The 16,625-nt window shown below is 39.6% G+C and overlaps 2 protein-coding genes and 1 long non-coding RNA gene across 7 annotated transcripts in view; 1 reads left to right on the forward strand and 2 right to left on the reverse strand.

Moving 5' to 3' along the window:
• LOC118308850 overlaps positions 1 to 194 on the reverse strand; it is a 115,687-nt gene extending 115,493 nt beyond the window's left edge. The window contains exon 1 of the long non-coding RNA XR_004793341.1: positions 60 to 194. This is a non-coding gene — a long non-coding RNA (uncharacterized LOC118308850). The remainder of the gene's footprint in view (positions 1 to 59) is intronic.
• On the forward strand, positions 142 to 9,306 carry LOC118308848 (protein phosphatase 1 regulatory subunit 12B). Of its 3 annotated transcripts, XM_035630277.2 has the most exons (8): positions 142 to 284; positions 2,099 to 2,232; positions 5,571 to 5,587; positions 5,678 to 5,813; positions 6,962 to 7,063; positions 7,437 to 7,487; positions 7,615 to 7,665; positions 8,887 to 9,306. In XM_035630277.2, the coding sequence occupies exons 2-8, from the start codon at positions 2,131 to 2,133 to the stop codon at positions 8,971 to 8,973; spliced, it is 546 nt and encodes a 181-aa protein (XP_035486170.1). In that variant the 5' UTR covers positions 142 to 284; positions 2,099 to 2,130; the 3' UTR covers positions 8,974 to 9,306. The 3 variants fall into 3 exon arrangements, with proteins under 3 accessions (XP_035486170.1, XP_035486171.1, XP_035486169.1); XM_035630278.2 differs by lacking the exon at positions 142 to 284 and having other exon boundaries at positions 1,076 to 2,232; positions 5,533 to 5,587; XM_035630276.2 differs by lacking the exon at positions 142 to 284 and having other exon boundaries at positions 1,172 to 2,232.
• A 982-nt stretch (positions 9,307 to 10,288) lies between these two features.
• Positions 10,289 to 16,625, reverse strand: part of LOC118308846 (synaptotagmin-2) — a 28,675-nt gene continuing 22,338 nt past the window's right edge. For all 3 annotated transcript variants that reach the window (XM_035630275.2, XM_035630273.2, XM_035630274.2), the window contains exons 7-9: positions 15,648 to 15,765; positions 14,767 to 14,900; positions 10,289 to 14,606 (exon numbers count right to left, since the gene is read on the reverse strand). In XM_035630275.2, coding sequence (XP_035486168.1) covers positions 14,391 to 14,606; positions 14,767 to 14,900; positions 15,648 to 15,765 — 468 coding nt within the window. In that variant the 3' untranslated portion in view covers positions 10,289 to 14,390. The remainder of the gene's footprint in view (positions 14,607 to 14,766; positions 14,901 to 15,647; positions 15,766 to 16,625) is intronic.

The following is a 16,625-nucleotide window of genomic DNA, read 5'->3' on the forward strand; positions in this document are numbered from 1 at the left end:
CAGACCGACATGGTTATGTAGCTACTCTATGTAGTTAGTTAACACGTTTTGCTGCTCACTTCCGGGAACTATTGAGAGGCTCCAGAATCCGGATTTGTCGCGCCACGTCCATTTTGTATGGAGTCATGAGTAAAGTCCAAGACAAGGATAAACTCATCTGCTGCTGCAGCTCCGACGGTTGTCCATCATCATTTTCACCAACCTCCACAACAGTCTGTCACGACCGACAAGCCGACCAAAGCAGAAGAAACCGGAAGCTGGTGATGGACATCACGGACGCACAGGTGCAGTAGCTAATTTTGTCACCTGTGTGTTTTTTATGCCTGGCTGCGCACTCACTCAACTGTAGGAAACTATGATCCGACGTCCTTTTTTTTCTTTTATCTTCGTATAACTTGAAATTCAATTCAGAACAATTTTCATTCAACGTGATTTCGGCGTAGTTTATCAAGCGTGTGTATTTATAAAAATAAAACAAAGCCGGCTGTGAACACGGAAGTTATTCGATTGACTTTCAAAATAAGAGTGCGACCGTCGAATTTGTTTTTAACAAATACGTTTCGAGAAAAAAAAGAGATGAAAAAAATGAATGTGCTGGACACAAATTACTTGAGTCAACTACAGTTTGGGCTTTTTATCAAATAAATATTGTTCTGGCAAACGTAACACGAATTGGAAGCTGGTTTTAGCAAGTCCCTACCAATATATATTTACCAAAAGTTAACCACTAGCTATTGTGAAATTGAAATAATTGAGGCCTTCCATCATTATTTGCGTAGATGCAAATCCTCCGGTAAATACAAATATTTTGGCAGGATTTAGCGTTTTATTGTAAAAAAAAATCCGCTGAGAAACTCACTGTCACCGACTAACCAGACATGAATGTCAGTATTTGGAAAATGCAACAATTCAAATATCTGACAAGTCAAGCTACTTCATAATTTTTTCCAAAAATCATATAAAAGTCCAATATTTATGTATTCTGTTGTATTCTCAACAAACCTACTTTAAGGTTCTGTGATAATATTATTCATGGCATAGATCATATAAAATATACATTTTATAGAACTAAATAATACATAAATTCAGATTGAGTTGATTATGTTGGACTATTTACAAATGACAAGAATGATAGACGACAGAATGAGAAGAGATGCAAACTGTGAGAGGAAATGAGACACTGTGCTTCAAGCTTGTAGTAATTTAACAACAATATGTATAGCGTCTGCTGCTGTATGGTTATTTTTAGGTAAACTGTACATGTGAATGCATGATTTCACTGGTACATAATGATCTTGTCATTACCTTTTTTTGTGTGTGAAAACGTTAAAGTACTAGTTTTTGCCAGCAGGTGGTGCCTGTTTACTACCATAATGCTAAATAATAAGCAAAAATGACTGTGATAGTGGGGGTAAGAGATCTGTTTCATGATATTTTTTCATAATAGAGAGTTTGAAAAAAGAAAAGAAAAGTCTAGTAACTAATGTAGGAGACATGCTTTATACCTTAGCCTTAACAAGTTGAGTTTTTTTTTAATAATCTTTTCTCACCCTGACATAAACCCACATTTGCCTGTATTTTGAATTTGACTTCTACTCTAACATTTACTGCTTGCCACTTGTTTTTTTTTATTTTCAACAGCCACAAAATTAATAAACAAATAATGTAAAGAATTATGATTGTTTAGATCTATAAGCTGCCCTAAAATCTGTATTAATGTGACTAATGATGCTTTACATATTCCGTTTTTGCTGAAATGACGAATCCCCTTGAGAGCCCTTGTGAACAATACTGCTGTCAAATCCTTGTGTCCACACACATGATGCACCACAGCCCGCCCACTCCGCAGTCCCACCACTTCCTCCAGAGCTCTCACACTTGTGCTGTTCTTTCACTCTCATCAGATATGCAATGTCTCACCATTACACGAAGATCACACTAATGCTGCTCACTTTAACTAAGGAAAGAGGCACATCTGAATTTCATGGATGATAAATGTATTCATCAACATCTTATTCATAGTTGGGTTTTGGTTTTTTTAGTTTGAGAAGAAGTGTTTAACTTTTTTGAAAGTCCAGTACTTTGGACCACATTACAGCTGTATGCAGTGGCTTCAGAAGCTCCGGAGCGATGTCGTCTCTACTTTCTCACAACAAAGATCATCCACACATTCGAAAGTCTCTCTCCGACTCTTCTCCGACTTCATCCTCTTCCACCACCAGGAGCCTGAGGGTAAGGCCTGATTGTCTTTAATCTTGTTGTTTATTGAGAGGAAATGCCACAGCTGACATATTGCAAACACCAACATTACAGTTTCATTACTATCAAACAAAGGTCTCCGTAACAAACCACAGAGGAGTTGTATGTGTTTACTTTGCCAGAGCATCTTGGGATAATTCATGCTTGTTTTTAACTTTAATTTTTCCTTATTTGGACTGATTACGTGGCCTTCATTATCAATGGAAAATCATGTGATGTAATGACCCCTTGCTGCCTAGTCTGAAATAGACTCTAATGTTCTCTTACAAACCCCTTTACTATGTTTATGGCACTATCAGTATCAGAAGTAATGTAATGCTAGGACACAGTTTTATAAAGTTACATTGGTACGTTAATTGACAATCATATATGAATAGTTACAGATGGTTTTGTTCCCATTTGCCAGTGTTTTATTTATAAAAACATGCACACTACATGCTGTTTTAGGTGACCGTTTTTTCTACAACCTAAAACTTTTCAAACCTGTTTATGGAGACAACCCCAGATTCAAGATACAAGATTGACGTGTTTCTTAAGGCCTGTTGTAATGCATGAACAAATTCAAAAAAAGAAGTAAAAATGTAATCAAAGCAAAGTTGTACAGTAGTTAGCCTTATCTGTTTATGTGAACAAATATTCCACTAGGGAAAGATAAATTGAGAAACATGGACGTCAGTGTGTGTGAGAGGGGGCGACAGGAAGAGAGGAAGAAGAAAGAGCGAGAGAAAGAAAGCAGGGGTGAAAGACAGGATGACATAGAACAGAGGGAAGGAGGGATAGAGTGCTCAGCACTGGCTTGTGGGAACTCAGACGCAGTATTTATGGATGTTTATCTCTCTGCTAGTCCTACGGGAAGCTCAAATTTTCCACTTGGGAATAGCTGGTCAGCAGACTAGATGTTCCCCATGGGATCTAGACGGGCTGGAGGACAGCTTAGTGACAGAGCCACTCACATGAATTGGACCAAGCAGGAAAAACAACAAAAAAAACTGCCACTTTTCCATTAGCATCTGTTTATATGTGATGTCCCTTAATCTAAACCAGAGCTTTTTCAGCGTCTGCATACTGTATATCATTAATGACCGTTTACCAAGCACATCCAAGTGTCCAGAGAGAGCCTCAAAGGAGCTGACATCAGAGTCTGGGGAAGATCCAGAGATCTGTAAATGTCTGAGCCGAGGCCTGTCACTGTGTTTACACGGAGTGTCTGCAATTTTAAGACCCGATTCCTCTTTCCAAGAATCCACTTGCTATCTCCAAGATTTTGTTAGGCGTGTAAATGGTCGAGCACTGGTCTCCAGTCTGCTTTTGGAATTACGTGCACTGTTTATATCAGCAGATAATATGTAATCTGGTGCAACTAACTGCAGCAGGAAAGATAAACACCTCTTGTCAGCAGTGTTGGATGTAATAAAACTTAAAGAGCAGGTTGTATTAGCTTTTCTTACTTGATAAAAAAAAATACATAGAAGGATAAACATGATGTGATTTGCAGGTTCAGGGACAATAAATGTGAAGTCTATCTAATATGTGTATTTTTCAAATCCTGTCTAATTCACTTTCTTGTCTCTTATTTAAAGCACTTTGAATTACCTTGTTGTTGAAAGGTGCGGCCACGCTATTTGCTCTATGAGGCTGTTCTTTGGCTCAATGGTGCTTTGAGCAAAACGCTAACAAGCCCATGCAAACATGCTTATAATGGCAATACTAGCACGCTGATGTTTAGCAGGTCGCCTAATAATAAGCATGTTCACCATCCTAGCTTAGCATATAGCATTTGCTAATTAGCAGCAAACAACAGAGGACAGCTGAGACTGATATCGGGATGCCATTGCCTTTTTCAGGTGATTGGTACCATACCTGACCTGACAATGGCTGCGGATGATGCGTAAAGTCAGTAGAATAATTTCGTTGCAATCGATCCTGCAGTCGTTGTGAGATATTTGTCTCGACCAAAGTGGTGAACTCATTAACTGACAACACTGACAGATCGCTCCTCGAGCCATTTCGATAGCATGGCTAGAAACCTAAACACCTGCATTGTAACACACATGTAAACTATTCCCAACACGGCCAGACAGCCTGTCAAACAAATGCTGGAGCCAAGCTGTGTGAAGTCAACATTAGTGCAGTAATGAGCATCTACTGAAGCAGATGACAGGGTGACGATGGCTTTGAGGGATGTGTTTATGCCTCGCAAGCTTTAAGTTGGTGTTAAGTAATTAAAATAATTTCAACCTTCAGCAAAAGCAGTAGACCGAACCGACAGATGGACTGGCATTTTTTTTTTTTATCCCAAAACTAAGACTAATGTTCTGGCTAAGAACCAAAGCCATAACAAGTCACTGTTGAAAGATAAGTCAAGCTTTATATATTGTGACAATAGGTACCGTTGGATTAGGTTAAGGCACAAAACCTAATGCTGTCATAGGGATTACAATAAATATGAGGTTAGGGTTTTGGGACAACATCATGCTGTAGAAATATAGTAATATGTCATTTTTGGGGCAACTGCCAAAACAACTGATGGTGGTGTTCTTCTCAGGAGAACAGTGTTTCTAATTGAGTTTAAATACACTTTAAAGTCCTTTGGACCAGAGTATAAACCAGAGTTCAGAGACTTGAAATGATGCTTGAAAATCTGTCAGCACGCATACCTTTAACTTTAAAAGGCAATAATGAACAAATTGTGAATGCTACTGCCAGAGCTATTACCTTTTTTGGCTGTGTTTAGTTATCTGTGCCTGTCAGTTTATTTAAGGAATCATTTCCTCCCCCCTTTAACTTGAAGTTGGCTTGGTGTTTCAGACGGCCATATACCTTTTCTTTGAAAACTGCGTCTTTCGTGAGGAAATCCTGGTAGTGTCACCTAATACTAGCTTTTAAGCTGATGATGAAGGTAGATCACCAATTAAAATATGTCCTGTGGCCTATTGAGTATGTTTATGGTATAATTTAGTTAGTATACTTCAGCGGGATACAAAGTACAACTTCATTCGTGAATGATTTGATCTCACATGGTATCTGATGAATCTCACATCACGACCAAACCTGAGCCTGTTGAACAAATGATGAAGTCGAGCTGTGTGAGACACAAACATTTATGCAGTTATGGGCATTTACTTAAAGAGAGGATTGAGTCATGATGGAGTTGTTTATGCCATATAAGGTTTTAGTTGGGGTTCAATACAGCTGAAACTTCAAAACAGATAAAAACCTGTCATTTAAAACCTGACAATATTGTTGTTATTTGACTCTTTTTTCTTTGGTCAGTTTATGGACAGTTCTAACGCATGTCCCCTCTATTTCAGCATGAGAGGCTATCGAGGTGAGCTTCCACTAATTTAATCAGCACAATTAATACACACAAACAGAACAAGTGTGTGTTCAATGCTTTATACCTCTCACATGTCCTCAGACTGAGCCCATCTGGTTCGTCTGATGTTTCCAACAACACAACAAACCACGCTGAGTCCTACTTCTTAAGGAGAGAGAACAGACTATCCGCAAGGAAAAAGGCAGAGGAGGAGACGGAAAACAATGACTATAAAAAGGCAGGTGGTGCGGCTTGAATGTGGATGTACAGTTTTGCATTGACTGTGTTGATTTGCAGAGACGGTGTGCAGTTATTTTACCAGCCAACGAGGGGTTCAAGTAACAAAATAACCAAACTGAAATAATTCAACAATTTACTGGAAGAGTCTTTATTTTAATTAAGCTTTTTAGCCGAGAACCTTCATCGTGGTGCTGTGCAGAGTTGATATAAGGATATACTCTATATACACACACCACGGGATTGCTGAGTTTTTGTCACTTATCCAATTTAAATAAATGTCCGGCCTCTAAAAGGATGCTGCGCTGCCAACAGACAAGTACAAAATCAACACGTTACATACTCTAAACAGTAGAGCTGAAGCACTTAATCAAAAGTAATTTGACAATTTTGATGAGTAATCATCTATTAAGCAAACAAAGATTTAAAAAAAAAATTGCTAGGTTCTCTGGTTTTGATCTGTTTTATATCTTTGTAAATTCAGTATCTAGGTTTTCTAAAAGTAGGCCGGACAAAAAAAATCAATTTGTAGGTGTCAGCGTGTTATTGGGATTAAAATCATTCACTGTTGTCAGATGTTTTACACAGAAGAACTCATTTATACGAGTCATAGCCAGGTTCGTTTCTCTGTAAGGCTACTGATAGGCACAATGGTGCTTTGAGCTAAATGCTAATGCTACCATGGTTCACGCTGATAATTCTATAATACTCATATCTGGCAGGTATCATGTTTAGCCTGTTCCTTGTGCGTGTTTAGCATTTCCTTTACATTTGACTAACACAAAGTAAGGCTGATGATAGTGTCGTTAGTTTTGCAGTCATATAAATAAAAAAGTGGACCTGATGATGGTGCTTCATAAATAGCCAGGGGATCAATAAAGTTATTATAATTCAACCCGTGGGAGAAATTATGTTCGTGGCAATATAACCAACATTTTGAAATTTGGCCAGAATGATTCATCAGGACACCCGGATAAAATTTATGGCAATGTGCCAACATGAAAACGTCATGATGCATGATGAAATAACCATAATTAACAGTAAGGACTACCACACAAACACAGTCACACTGTTGTTAGTCTGTGCTGTGGGGGGGGGATACGATAAAACTCTTCTTTCGAAATCCTAACAAGTGCTTTTATTCCGTAGATGTATGAAAAGGCCCTGGCCACCAATCAAAGGCTCAAATCCAGGCTGGAAACAAGTAAACAGGAACTCGTGATGATTCAGGACCAGCTGCAAAGAGCTCAGGTACCGAACTGCACATAATGAAGTCAACAATTAACGTGCCCCTTCCACATTCATGGGTGTGACCGAACTGAATGGAAAGTTTGCTGAAGAGGCAAGTGAAGAAGTGATTTGTCTTCAAGTCATAATTGAAATCGTCGCTCATTAAACACAGAAGTATCTTCCCCATACTCTCATGAGGTCATAATATATAATCTGAATGACATGTGGCATGAAAAAAAAACGTTGCTGCATTGTTATTACTGCCAGGGCTGTATTTGAAACTAGTTTCCTAACTAATAATAGTTTCTTTGGATATTTCATATCAGACCCAAAATGACAAAGCTTCTACACATTGTGCTATAATCTATCGTACCATAACTTGTCATTGCTGCAGAAGGGAAGACCTGGGGACTGTGACTCCAGCATGCTTGAGGCTGAAAAAAAGGTATGAACTCAGCGTTATACTAAAACTGTACTAGTGCAGTCATGGCAACATGTTTTCAGTCTCTTTGGTTTCAGTTGCAGTCTTGATTTGCAATATCTTTATTGAATGTGAATGTTGTTCTTTACAGGAGAGTTGGAGTCTTAAAAAAAGGATAACAGATGTAGAAGAACAGTTGAAGGTAAATGTTTTTAAAAATGATTTCTCTTTGTACCTTCACTTTATTTTTTTTTACAATGGTAGTAGTTACAGTAAGAATAAAGCAGGATTTTTCCACCCAGGAGAAAGATAAGCTGATGTGTAATGAGACAGAACAACAAACAATCAAATGAGTGTCTCTGGGACTCTGTGCCAGGGTGTAAGCTGCTCTGTCTACAGCGGTTTTCATTTGAACCATCAATATCCAACTGCTATTTAACGTTCACAAATGTGTGCTGTGTCATGCCCAGGAGGACGCAAACAAAACCCTTTTGTTATCTGTGAATGAGAGGTCCAAACAAACGCGGTCTGAAAGTAGACGTTCACAACAGAGGCGTACTGTTATGTGGATTTGAATGAGAGAGTCTGGTCCAATTGTGTCTGTGTCAGTGAAGGCAACTGTACAAGATTGTGTGTGTGTGTGTGTGTGTGTGTGTGTGTGTGTTGTTTTATTTTGTTATATCCTTCCTGATAATAAATTTGGCAATTCCAGCTAGAACAGACGATCGTGCCTGTGCTTTTGTTCACTTTAAAACTGTGAGATGATTTAGACGAGGGCTAAAAAAAGAAACTAAGCCTAAAAGAAAATTTGAAATATTACATTTTTCAATTCCAAAAACAGGCTAGAATATTACCACTGACCATTACCTGATCAAACCGAACATAATAATTCACTCAAAATAAAAAAGTAAGGGACAACACACAAAATAACTTGTATTGTTATTATATGGCAAACATGAATGTGTTTTATAAGCCACGCATGTGGCAAATGTCCAATTTGTGTTTTGGTGACTTCTGATGTTGACAACATGACAAGACCGTAGACTGTATATAAAGATGGATGACATGACTGCTTCCCCAAAAGTTAAGCAAAAACACCTGCATTGCCCCCTGGTGGCTGGCTGCAGTACAGGTCATGAACCTCGCCTCTTCCCATGTTTCTGGTGAATTTGGTTTGAATCCGTTATTTAATGCTATAAAAATGAGGTGAAATATCATGATTGACAGCCGAGGCTGACTTGCAAATTAGCAGTGCTCATATGCCGGATATTTTTGCTTCATTTTTTTACTGTGGGAGGAAGTAGAAACGCATCGTCCATCTTTATATACAGTCTTTCTCTAAGACATGTTCCACTCTCCAGGTTATGACCAAAATATAATTTTGCTCTATGCCCACTTTTATTGTGTCATGTTCTCTGTTCAGGTCAAAGCAGAGCTTAAGATGGAGAACCAGAGGCTGAAGGATGAAAATGGAGCTTTAATCCGCGTCATCACTAAACTGTCCAAGTGAGAAGAGGATGGAAGAATAGCAGAAGCAATATTTACATGTTTATCAATATGATATATCCCCAGAGAGCACGTATGTCGATTTTTGGAGTGGTTTTGGAGGATTGAGTCCATCCTTGTTTTTTTTGATTGAGAGGTGTTTATAAGTCAGGCTGCTTTTCCATTGTCCGTTGAGTGACTGACAGGTCTAAAAACACATTTCACATCAGGTATCACCGTCCCCCAACATGTACTGTATTTATAGACGTAAGATGTTCCCAGACAGAAAATACATGAAATTACCTTTTATACTGTATATTCCTTAAAGATTTCTAAATAAAGACAAATGCAAACATGACACGGTCTTCTGGGTTTTTTCCCCCCACCTTTGTTAAAATAAACAAATTATTACCCACAGGAAAACCATCAATAAAACTGCGTTGTCAGTATCCCGGCATTGATAGAAGGACAAAATACTGCATGTATCTTCACGTAGGTATTGCCATGGAAACTGCAATATTCGGTTCCATATGCAGACCGTGAAACTCGGCTCTGGGCTATCGGGAGCAGAGAGTGATGGACGAGCTGCCTTTCTCAGAAACGGGGGGGAGCGTCATTTTTGATTTAGCAGCTTCACCTTGGACTATGATGTCACCATTGACAGGCTTTCCCCCCCTTAACCTGCAATATAAACACAATCAGCTGTGCAAAATGTGACCGTAGAGGAAGGAAAGTAACTGTTAGCACCACAGCGAAATCAGACTTGCATGTTGTTGCGATATCAACCTGTCACCAACTCACTGTCTTAGTCTGTCGTCAAATGAGTAATGATAATTGATGAAACAATCTTACCTTAATGGGAAATGAGTAGATGTTTTGGAGCTTTTGATCACATCACATGATCTTCATCACTAGATGGTGGAAGTGATATTTGCTCACTTCAGCTGCTGTTTCCAGGTTTAAGAATTTGAAACTCAACTTTTATGGTTAAACCAACATGGATGAGAAAGGCATAATTTTAGTCGTTGATTATAAAAAAAAATCTTTTTTTATTTAAAGATTACGTTATATGGATTGTATATAACCAAAAGGCCTCAAATCTGTCACAACCGTGTGTTTATTTGACTTTTGTTAAATGCCCCACATTAAATGCATAATATTAATCTGAACTCAGAATAACACCAAGCTCATCTCTCGGCAGATGTGCTTCAGTTGAGTTTGGTCTGTCATCCTCGTTTCGTCGTCTCATTTATCTGTAACATGCTGCGCATGATGCCACCCAGTGACCACAAGTGGAAAAGCAACGTCTGACGCCATTTACACACCACTCGGGACAAGGCTACTTAAAATGCCTTTATTTCCTATGATTACATTTTTACAACACAGAGATAAGCCCTGACAACATCCCATATTTTGGTTCCCTTGAGTACTCCAGTTCTACAGAGTGATATATGAGTACAAGTTTTTTGGTCTTTTTGTTGTCTCCTTTGCTGGAAAACATGGATTTTTTTGTAAGGAAATAAATCATGCAGCTCACAAAAACTAGCGACACACCTCTACAACGAGACAAAAAACGAGTTAAATTCAAGCAGTTCCCTTGTCTATGTTGCTCAGTAGGTGGGTGCATTACAATCGTCTCTTTGGATGTTCTGTGTCGTGGATATATGTACACATAGGAGGAGCCAGCAGGTTTACTGAAGCAGCAGGTTGGCAGTATTGCATTGCGAATGTTGTTCTGCACTGAATGGGTCGACGCTGTGCTCAAGACAGCTCGTGAGACCCAGGAAGACAGGGATTCTGTTGCCTGCATTGCAGAGAAGGGACAAATTCATATACTGTATTTCCCCGATTAAACCCCAAACAAACAAACAAACAAACACAGGATCAATTGGTCTTATTGCAGATACACAAAATAGGACACTGAGACTATAGATTGGATGTAGATAGACACAATATGTAGACGAGAGTGAGAAATTACACAAGTTGTAGAGAGGAATGTAATGAGGCGCTTCTAATGAACTTACATTTGACAACAGACTGTGGAAATGAATCTTGTAGATATTAAACATGTGAACGTGCAATGTCTGTCTTCCTCCAAACCCCAGGGACACAGACACGTTATACTCTGAGAGATGGACTGTCACGGTGAAAACTGTAATTGTTCATCTTCATCCACTGTATGAATTTGTAAAAAAAAAAAAAATCCCCACATTAGAGATGTCACGACAGATACAGCAATCGATATCTCATTGCATGCACAGGTGACACAACACCGGCTCATCCCACTGCAGCCCATTAGCTGAACTGTGTGTTCACTCGCAAAGTGACGTTTGGTAATGAAAGGATTATTGATCGCCTGATTATCAGACCGGAGCTACTTCAAGAGGACTGCATCAATAATATGCAGTAATAGTATTTCACACACACTAACTCAGAAAATAAATTTTAAAAATACTGTTTTTAATAGCTCTTTAAAAAAATGGGTTCATTTTAAATGCAAAATACTGATTTCACTCACTTCTTTTGTATGACCAGACAGATGAGAGCAGGTTTATTTGAATAGCAATAAGACGAAAATGTACAATTTTGCTGTATGAAGCACGGGAAATGAAGAAAGGAAAAAAAGTTGTCCACTACATTTGATTAACTATGACTTGACACTCATCTGGCAGGAGTAAATGAAGGAAACACTTATGGTACACTGAGATAGAAAAACAAGGAGCCAGCAAATATTCTCCTTTTCTTTTCTTTCTTTTTTTTACATGTACAGTTTACTGGTCAGCGACCGAAACTGCGATAACAAGTGCAAGCATAATGAACAATAATTACATGACCTGTAGCCCAGTTACACTGGATTTAGCACAGAGGGACACACACACACATAACAATGACAGAAAAGTAGACACTCGTGCAGTTTTATGGCAAAACTAAGTGGATCTTCACATAAAGCAACCCTGCTATAATTCCAGGCTTTAAAGGAGCCCGTGAACCCGAACATGAATTATTCAGACATACATTCATTCCCATTTAGCAAAAATACATACACTTTGCAGTCAGTGCATACTCAGTTTTTTCTTTTACTCTCTTTTTATTATCAAAAATGACATAGAACACAAACACACACACATACACAATATAATAATGACTCTTCTTTAAGACATGCTGCTATTTACATCGTCTTGTCAATACATGCTGTAGCCTATTCACAGATCTGAGCAATGCATAATGTCAACGCTAGGAAGAAGAACTGTTGGTGGACCGATCTGTGCGCTGCTGTTTTCCTTCCTTTTAGAGTCACCCTTATCCCTGGTGGCAAAGAAAGACTGCGATCATGTGGATTTTACAACTTACGCACATTCGGAGGGAAAACTGAAGTCTGTCCTCACATTTGAACTTCTCTTTCTCGGATTACATGACTCAAAAAGTGTAATCTGCTTTGAACAAACCCTAAGTTGCAGCAGCTTGTCCGAGTTTATTGCATATTGTGACACTAATTATACCAAAGTCTGCATCACGACAATTTCAAATCCCATGTGTGGTTCATTTCATCCCTAGACACTATTTTATCTTTTTAAATTTAATTTTAAAAAAACAGGACAAAGACACTGGTGTCTAAATGAATTTAACTTTATTTTCTTATCAAAAAGTGGCCATGTAATCAATTTAAATATATATATATATTCGTTAATAGTTTAAAACTGTTTGTTCTGCTCGATTCTTAAACATTGATTTTACTTGATTCTTGGACTCTAAAAAAAGAGTTTGATTTTTTTTTTTTTTAATTCTTAAAATCACCTTGAGGACTTCCTAAAGAACCTCTTGAATTCAGTCGGATGATTCTCCAAATGAATTCTATTAGTCCTATTAATGCAGCAGTCTTTTCTTTTTAAAATCACAACCGGGTGTTCAGTTGGTCAAAAGCCTGATGGCCTCTTCACCTCCATTCCTCTGCACGTCACACTGACACAGCAAGTCTGTGATGAAGTTTAAACGCCACCATGTTGCAGCACGTCGCCTGCAGGTTTTTACAAAGCTTGTGTCTAATGAATGATTGTTCTAAACAACGTGAAATACTCTGATGGTGTGATACATGCTCGACTCTGCGGCTCTATTTGGTTCAAGCGAATGGATCCTGGACATGTATATTGTGTCATATGTCATATGTTTGATGGAGCACGTTGTTGACATTTCACAAACCTGCATTTTGTAGTTGAACCCCCCCCGTTCGCTTTAAAAGTGCAGTTGCAGCTTTCAACATCAGTTCTCTATGAAAACATCTTTGTCTTATCGGTACTTACGTTGGCTTTAGTGTAAACTACTACATTCTTCAAAGAAAGACATGTATTCAGTTGAATGGATATTTAAAAAACAAAATGCGACAGGTAGCAATTTTTTCGGACGCAACAGCGGAATCCGGAAGCATTGTGATAGTTGTTTTGAACTTCATTGGTAAACCCTCTGGTAGCCCCGCGTCCCTGTGTGGGCGAGCGAGGTTTTTACATCCAAGCGGTCAACGCAGCTCAAGACATATTTCAGATGGCACATTCGCAGTGTGTAGACACCGACGCCTACTGTATCAGGAAAGGCACCCTTTGTGTTCCTGCACTACATTAGATCTGTCCGAAGACACAGACGAACGTGTGTTGAACCTCAAATGCATAGGCGGCTCCTTCGTGGCAACACAGAAAAACAAAGCAACAAAGAGCAGATGACGCTGGCGTCCCTGCCCACACTGTACGCGACTGCACTGTGTGCATCTCCTCCTCAAACGTGAGCTGATGAAATGAATTGATCCTTTTTTCTTTTTTCCTTTTTTTTTTTTTACAACACATTGCAATCCAACGACCTCGACCTCACTCGTCCTCAACCAAATGTTGTTTGCATGAATAGACTCAAACGGAGTGCCGGACTCTGTGCGGGAAAAAATAGCCCCGTACTACGGTACTTTCTATTGCAAGTTATAGCACACTTATTAGCAAGATACAACGCTGGACGTGGTGAATGCAGAGCAGCGGGGGAGGTAAGTAAAGCATGCGCCACTAACTAAACTAAAGCTCTATTTCCAGAATCGTCTTCACCGAGACTTTCGTTCAGTGTCAGCACCCTAAGAATCAGTTTCTACGTTTTCTTCCGACGAAAGAAAGACCACGAGTCGATCGTTCAGGAACCCCTTCGCCCAATCAATAGCCCGACGCCACTCTTCTCAGCCAACACTAACGTGGGAAATGTGATGTTTAAAAAGAGTTTGGGTTTTTTTTTTTTCCGTCTTTACCGTGAATGAATGAGCAAGATATTCTACGATGTCTCTTTTTTGCTGAGCAGTTGTCGCGACGAGTCGCCACGTGTTAAGTCATGGGTTTCATGCAAAGTAAGGGGGGGGGGGGGGGGGGGGGGGGGGGGTTGGATTTCTGAGTTAGTGCATTAGCTGGTCGGTGGAGCATGTTACTTCTTTGCAGCCAAAGACGCCAGCTGACCATCAATGTCCTCCTCGGGTTGCAATGCGTGCCACTGGGCGATGGGGCGGCGCGGGTTGGCCAGCATGTCGGACCAGTGCTTCAGGCCCAGACCGGTCGCCTTGCTGCCCACGAAGATCTTCCCGATGGCGTCGTTCTTACCGATCTTGTCGTAATCGAACACTGTGACCGCCACCAAGATTTTCTGCGAGGGAAATGAGACAGGTGCCTGTGATTTCTCCGTTGTGAAGTCGTCACATTGTTTGAATGTGAGTGCAGATATGTGCTTGGAAGGAGAGAGGCACAGATCAGCTTTGATTACTAACGCATCAAGTTCAAGAGATCGGATGTGTCTTGCACTGTACCTGCATCTGCTCTAGGGGGATTTCAAAGCTGAAGGATTCATTGTAGTACGGATTTAGTGTGTTCTTCTTCACCGTAGTCTTCTTCTTCTTCAGACGCTTACCACCCTGCAGCAGCTGGATCTTGACGTAGGGATCTACAAAGGGCATCGATATGGTCAACAACAACAACCATCAAGGCAGATTTATGACTCTCTTAATATTTTTCTGCAATATTTGCTTTGATTTTTATTGCTCATTATACAGCTCCAGTTATCCGTAACAGAGGAAACAGTCACCTGCTATTTAATGGCTGATCCTTGTTGGGACAAGTTTTAAGGATTCAGAGATATTCTGAATCTTTGAAATTTGCATTACTTGGCCTTTCCCTTATAATTATTGTGAGCAATCTGTAGCCCTAAGAGGATAATTAAAGTCCTGAGACCTTGGTAAAAGTCACCGTGTCTCTTGTCACTTGGGCTGCCCAAACTTTTGCATCCCCTTTTTCAAGTTGTACAAAATAAAATAAAACACATTGGATATGTTTTATCTTAAATTCAATGCCTTCTGCAGATCAGTTCATCTTTCACTCGTGCACAGTTACTATTCCCAGCAACAGATATTTTGACCAGGTGTGCCCAAACGTTTTTTCCCCATCATTTTGATTTCCTGATTGCTCTCTGTATTAGTTTATCCCTTATTTTTTTTGCATTTGAACTGAGAAAATTGCAATTGTGACTGAGAAAAAATGTGCCCTAAAACTGCCCACAGTGACCAAAGATATTTTGTTCAATGCCACAGTCATGGACAAACAAAAACTGAGCACTAAACCGATCTCAACGGCACCAGACCCCATCATTTAAATTCGGCCGGCAGCATTTGAAGCGATTGTGACATTTCTCTACCAGATAGTCCGCAGGCGTCCATCTTCTTCAGATTCTTTGCCTCCAGGATGCAGACGGTGAGCTTTCCAGCGGTGGGGACGTAACGCAGCGAGATGCAGATGTCTCCCAGTTTCTCAGGCTGAGCGCGGGTCGGGAGACGGGAAGGACAAGCACACACTCGTCAGACAACACCAACCAACTGGACAAACGGCCCAATAACCATTCGGGATAGCTCGGACATTTCCAGCGTCCACTGGGACGACTGCAATGAAGTTAACAAGCAGTACCACGGATAATAAGAAGAACATCTGACCACTCTGTACATTCTGTTAATAAAACAACAACAACCTCACAGTGGCATCAAGAAAATATCTGAACCCTGCTTTCACAACTGGAAGAAACAAATGAATTTGATTCCAGAAGTGTTGTGCACTTTGATGAAATAACTCTTTGAACAACTCTAAATTGATCCTGATTGAACTAAATGATCCTAAAATATTAAAGCTGATCATGTCGCTCTATGTTTTTTCTCATCAACAAATCCCATGAAAAGAAGGAATCCAACAGTGCTTGTGTTTTGCTAAATAAAAGCAGGACTCCACGCCCATTGTTTTCCTACGAAATGAACACGCTCGAAATCATTTCTTGAAACAGCAGGGCACTGATGTGCATAAGCAGTGCATTCTTTGGAGGTGCAAAACATTAAAACCAGTTACTTCATTAATGTTGTGGCTGATCAGTGTATATACCCATTTACGTCCTGATGAAGGATTGTGTGTGGCTCACTGTTTTTTTTTTGGACCGCAGTAGAAATCTAATAGCGCACATATCAGGCTTGATACATAGTGTTTGTTAGAAGCATGGAGGCAAGTTAGAATTAATTTAGTTTTGTGTAGTTGCTTTGTTTTTTGGGGTTTTTTTTTCATGGGCTCTGTTGACAATGACAAAGATATTACCAGACTCCTCCCTTATACTCAGTCAGTCTGGTTCTTCACCGCA

This window comes from Scophthalmus maximus, chromosome 6, assembly GCF_022379125.1.
Source record: "Scophthalmus maximus strain ysfricsl-2021 chromosome 6, ASM2237912v1, whole genome shotgun sequence".
Taxonomy (NCBI): Eukaryota; Metazoa; Chordata; class Actinopteri; order Pleuronectiformes; family Scophthalmidae; genus Scophthalmus; species Scophthalmus maximus.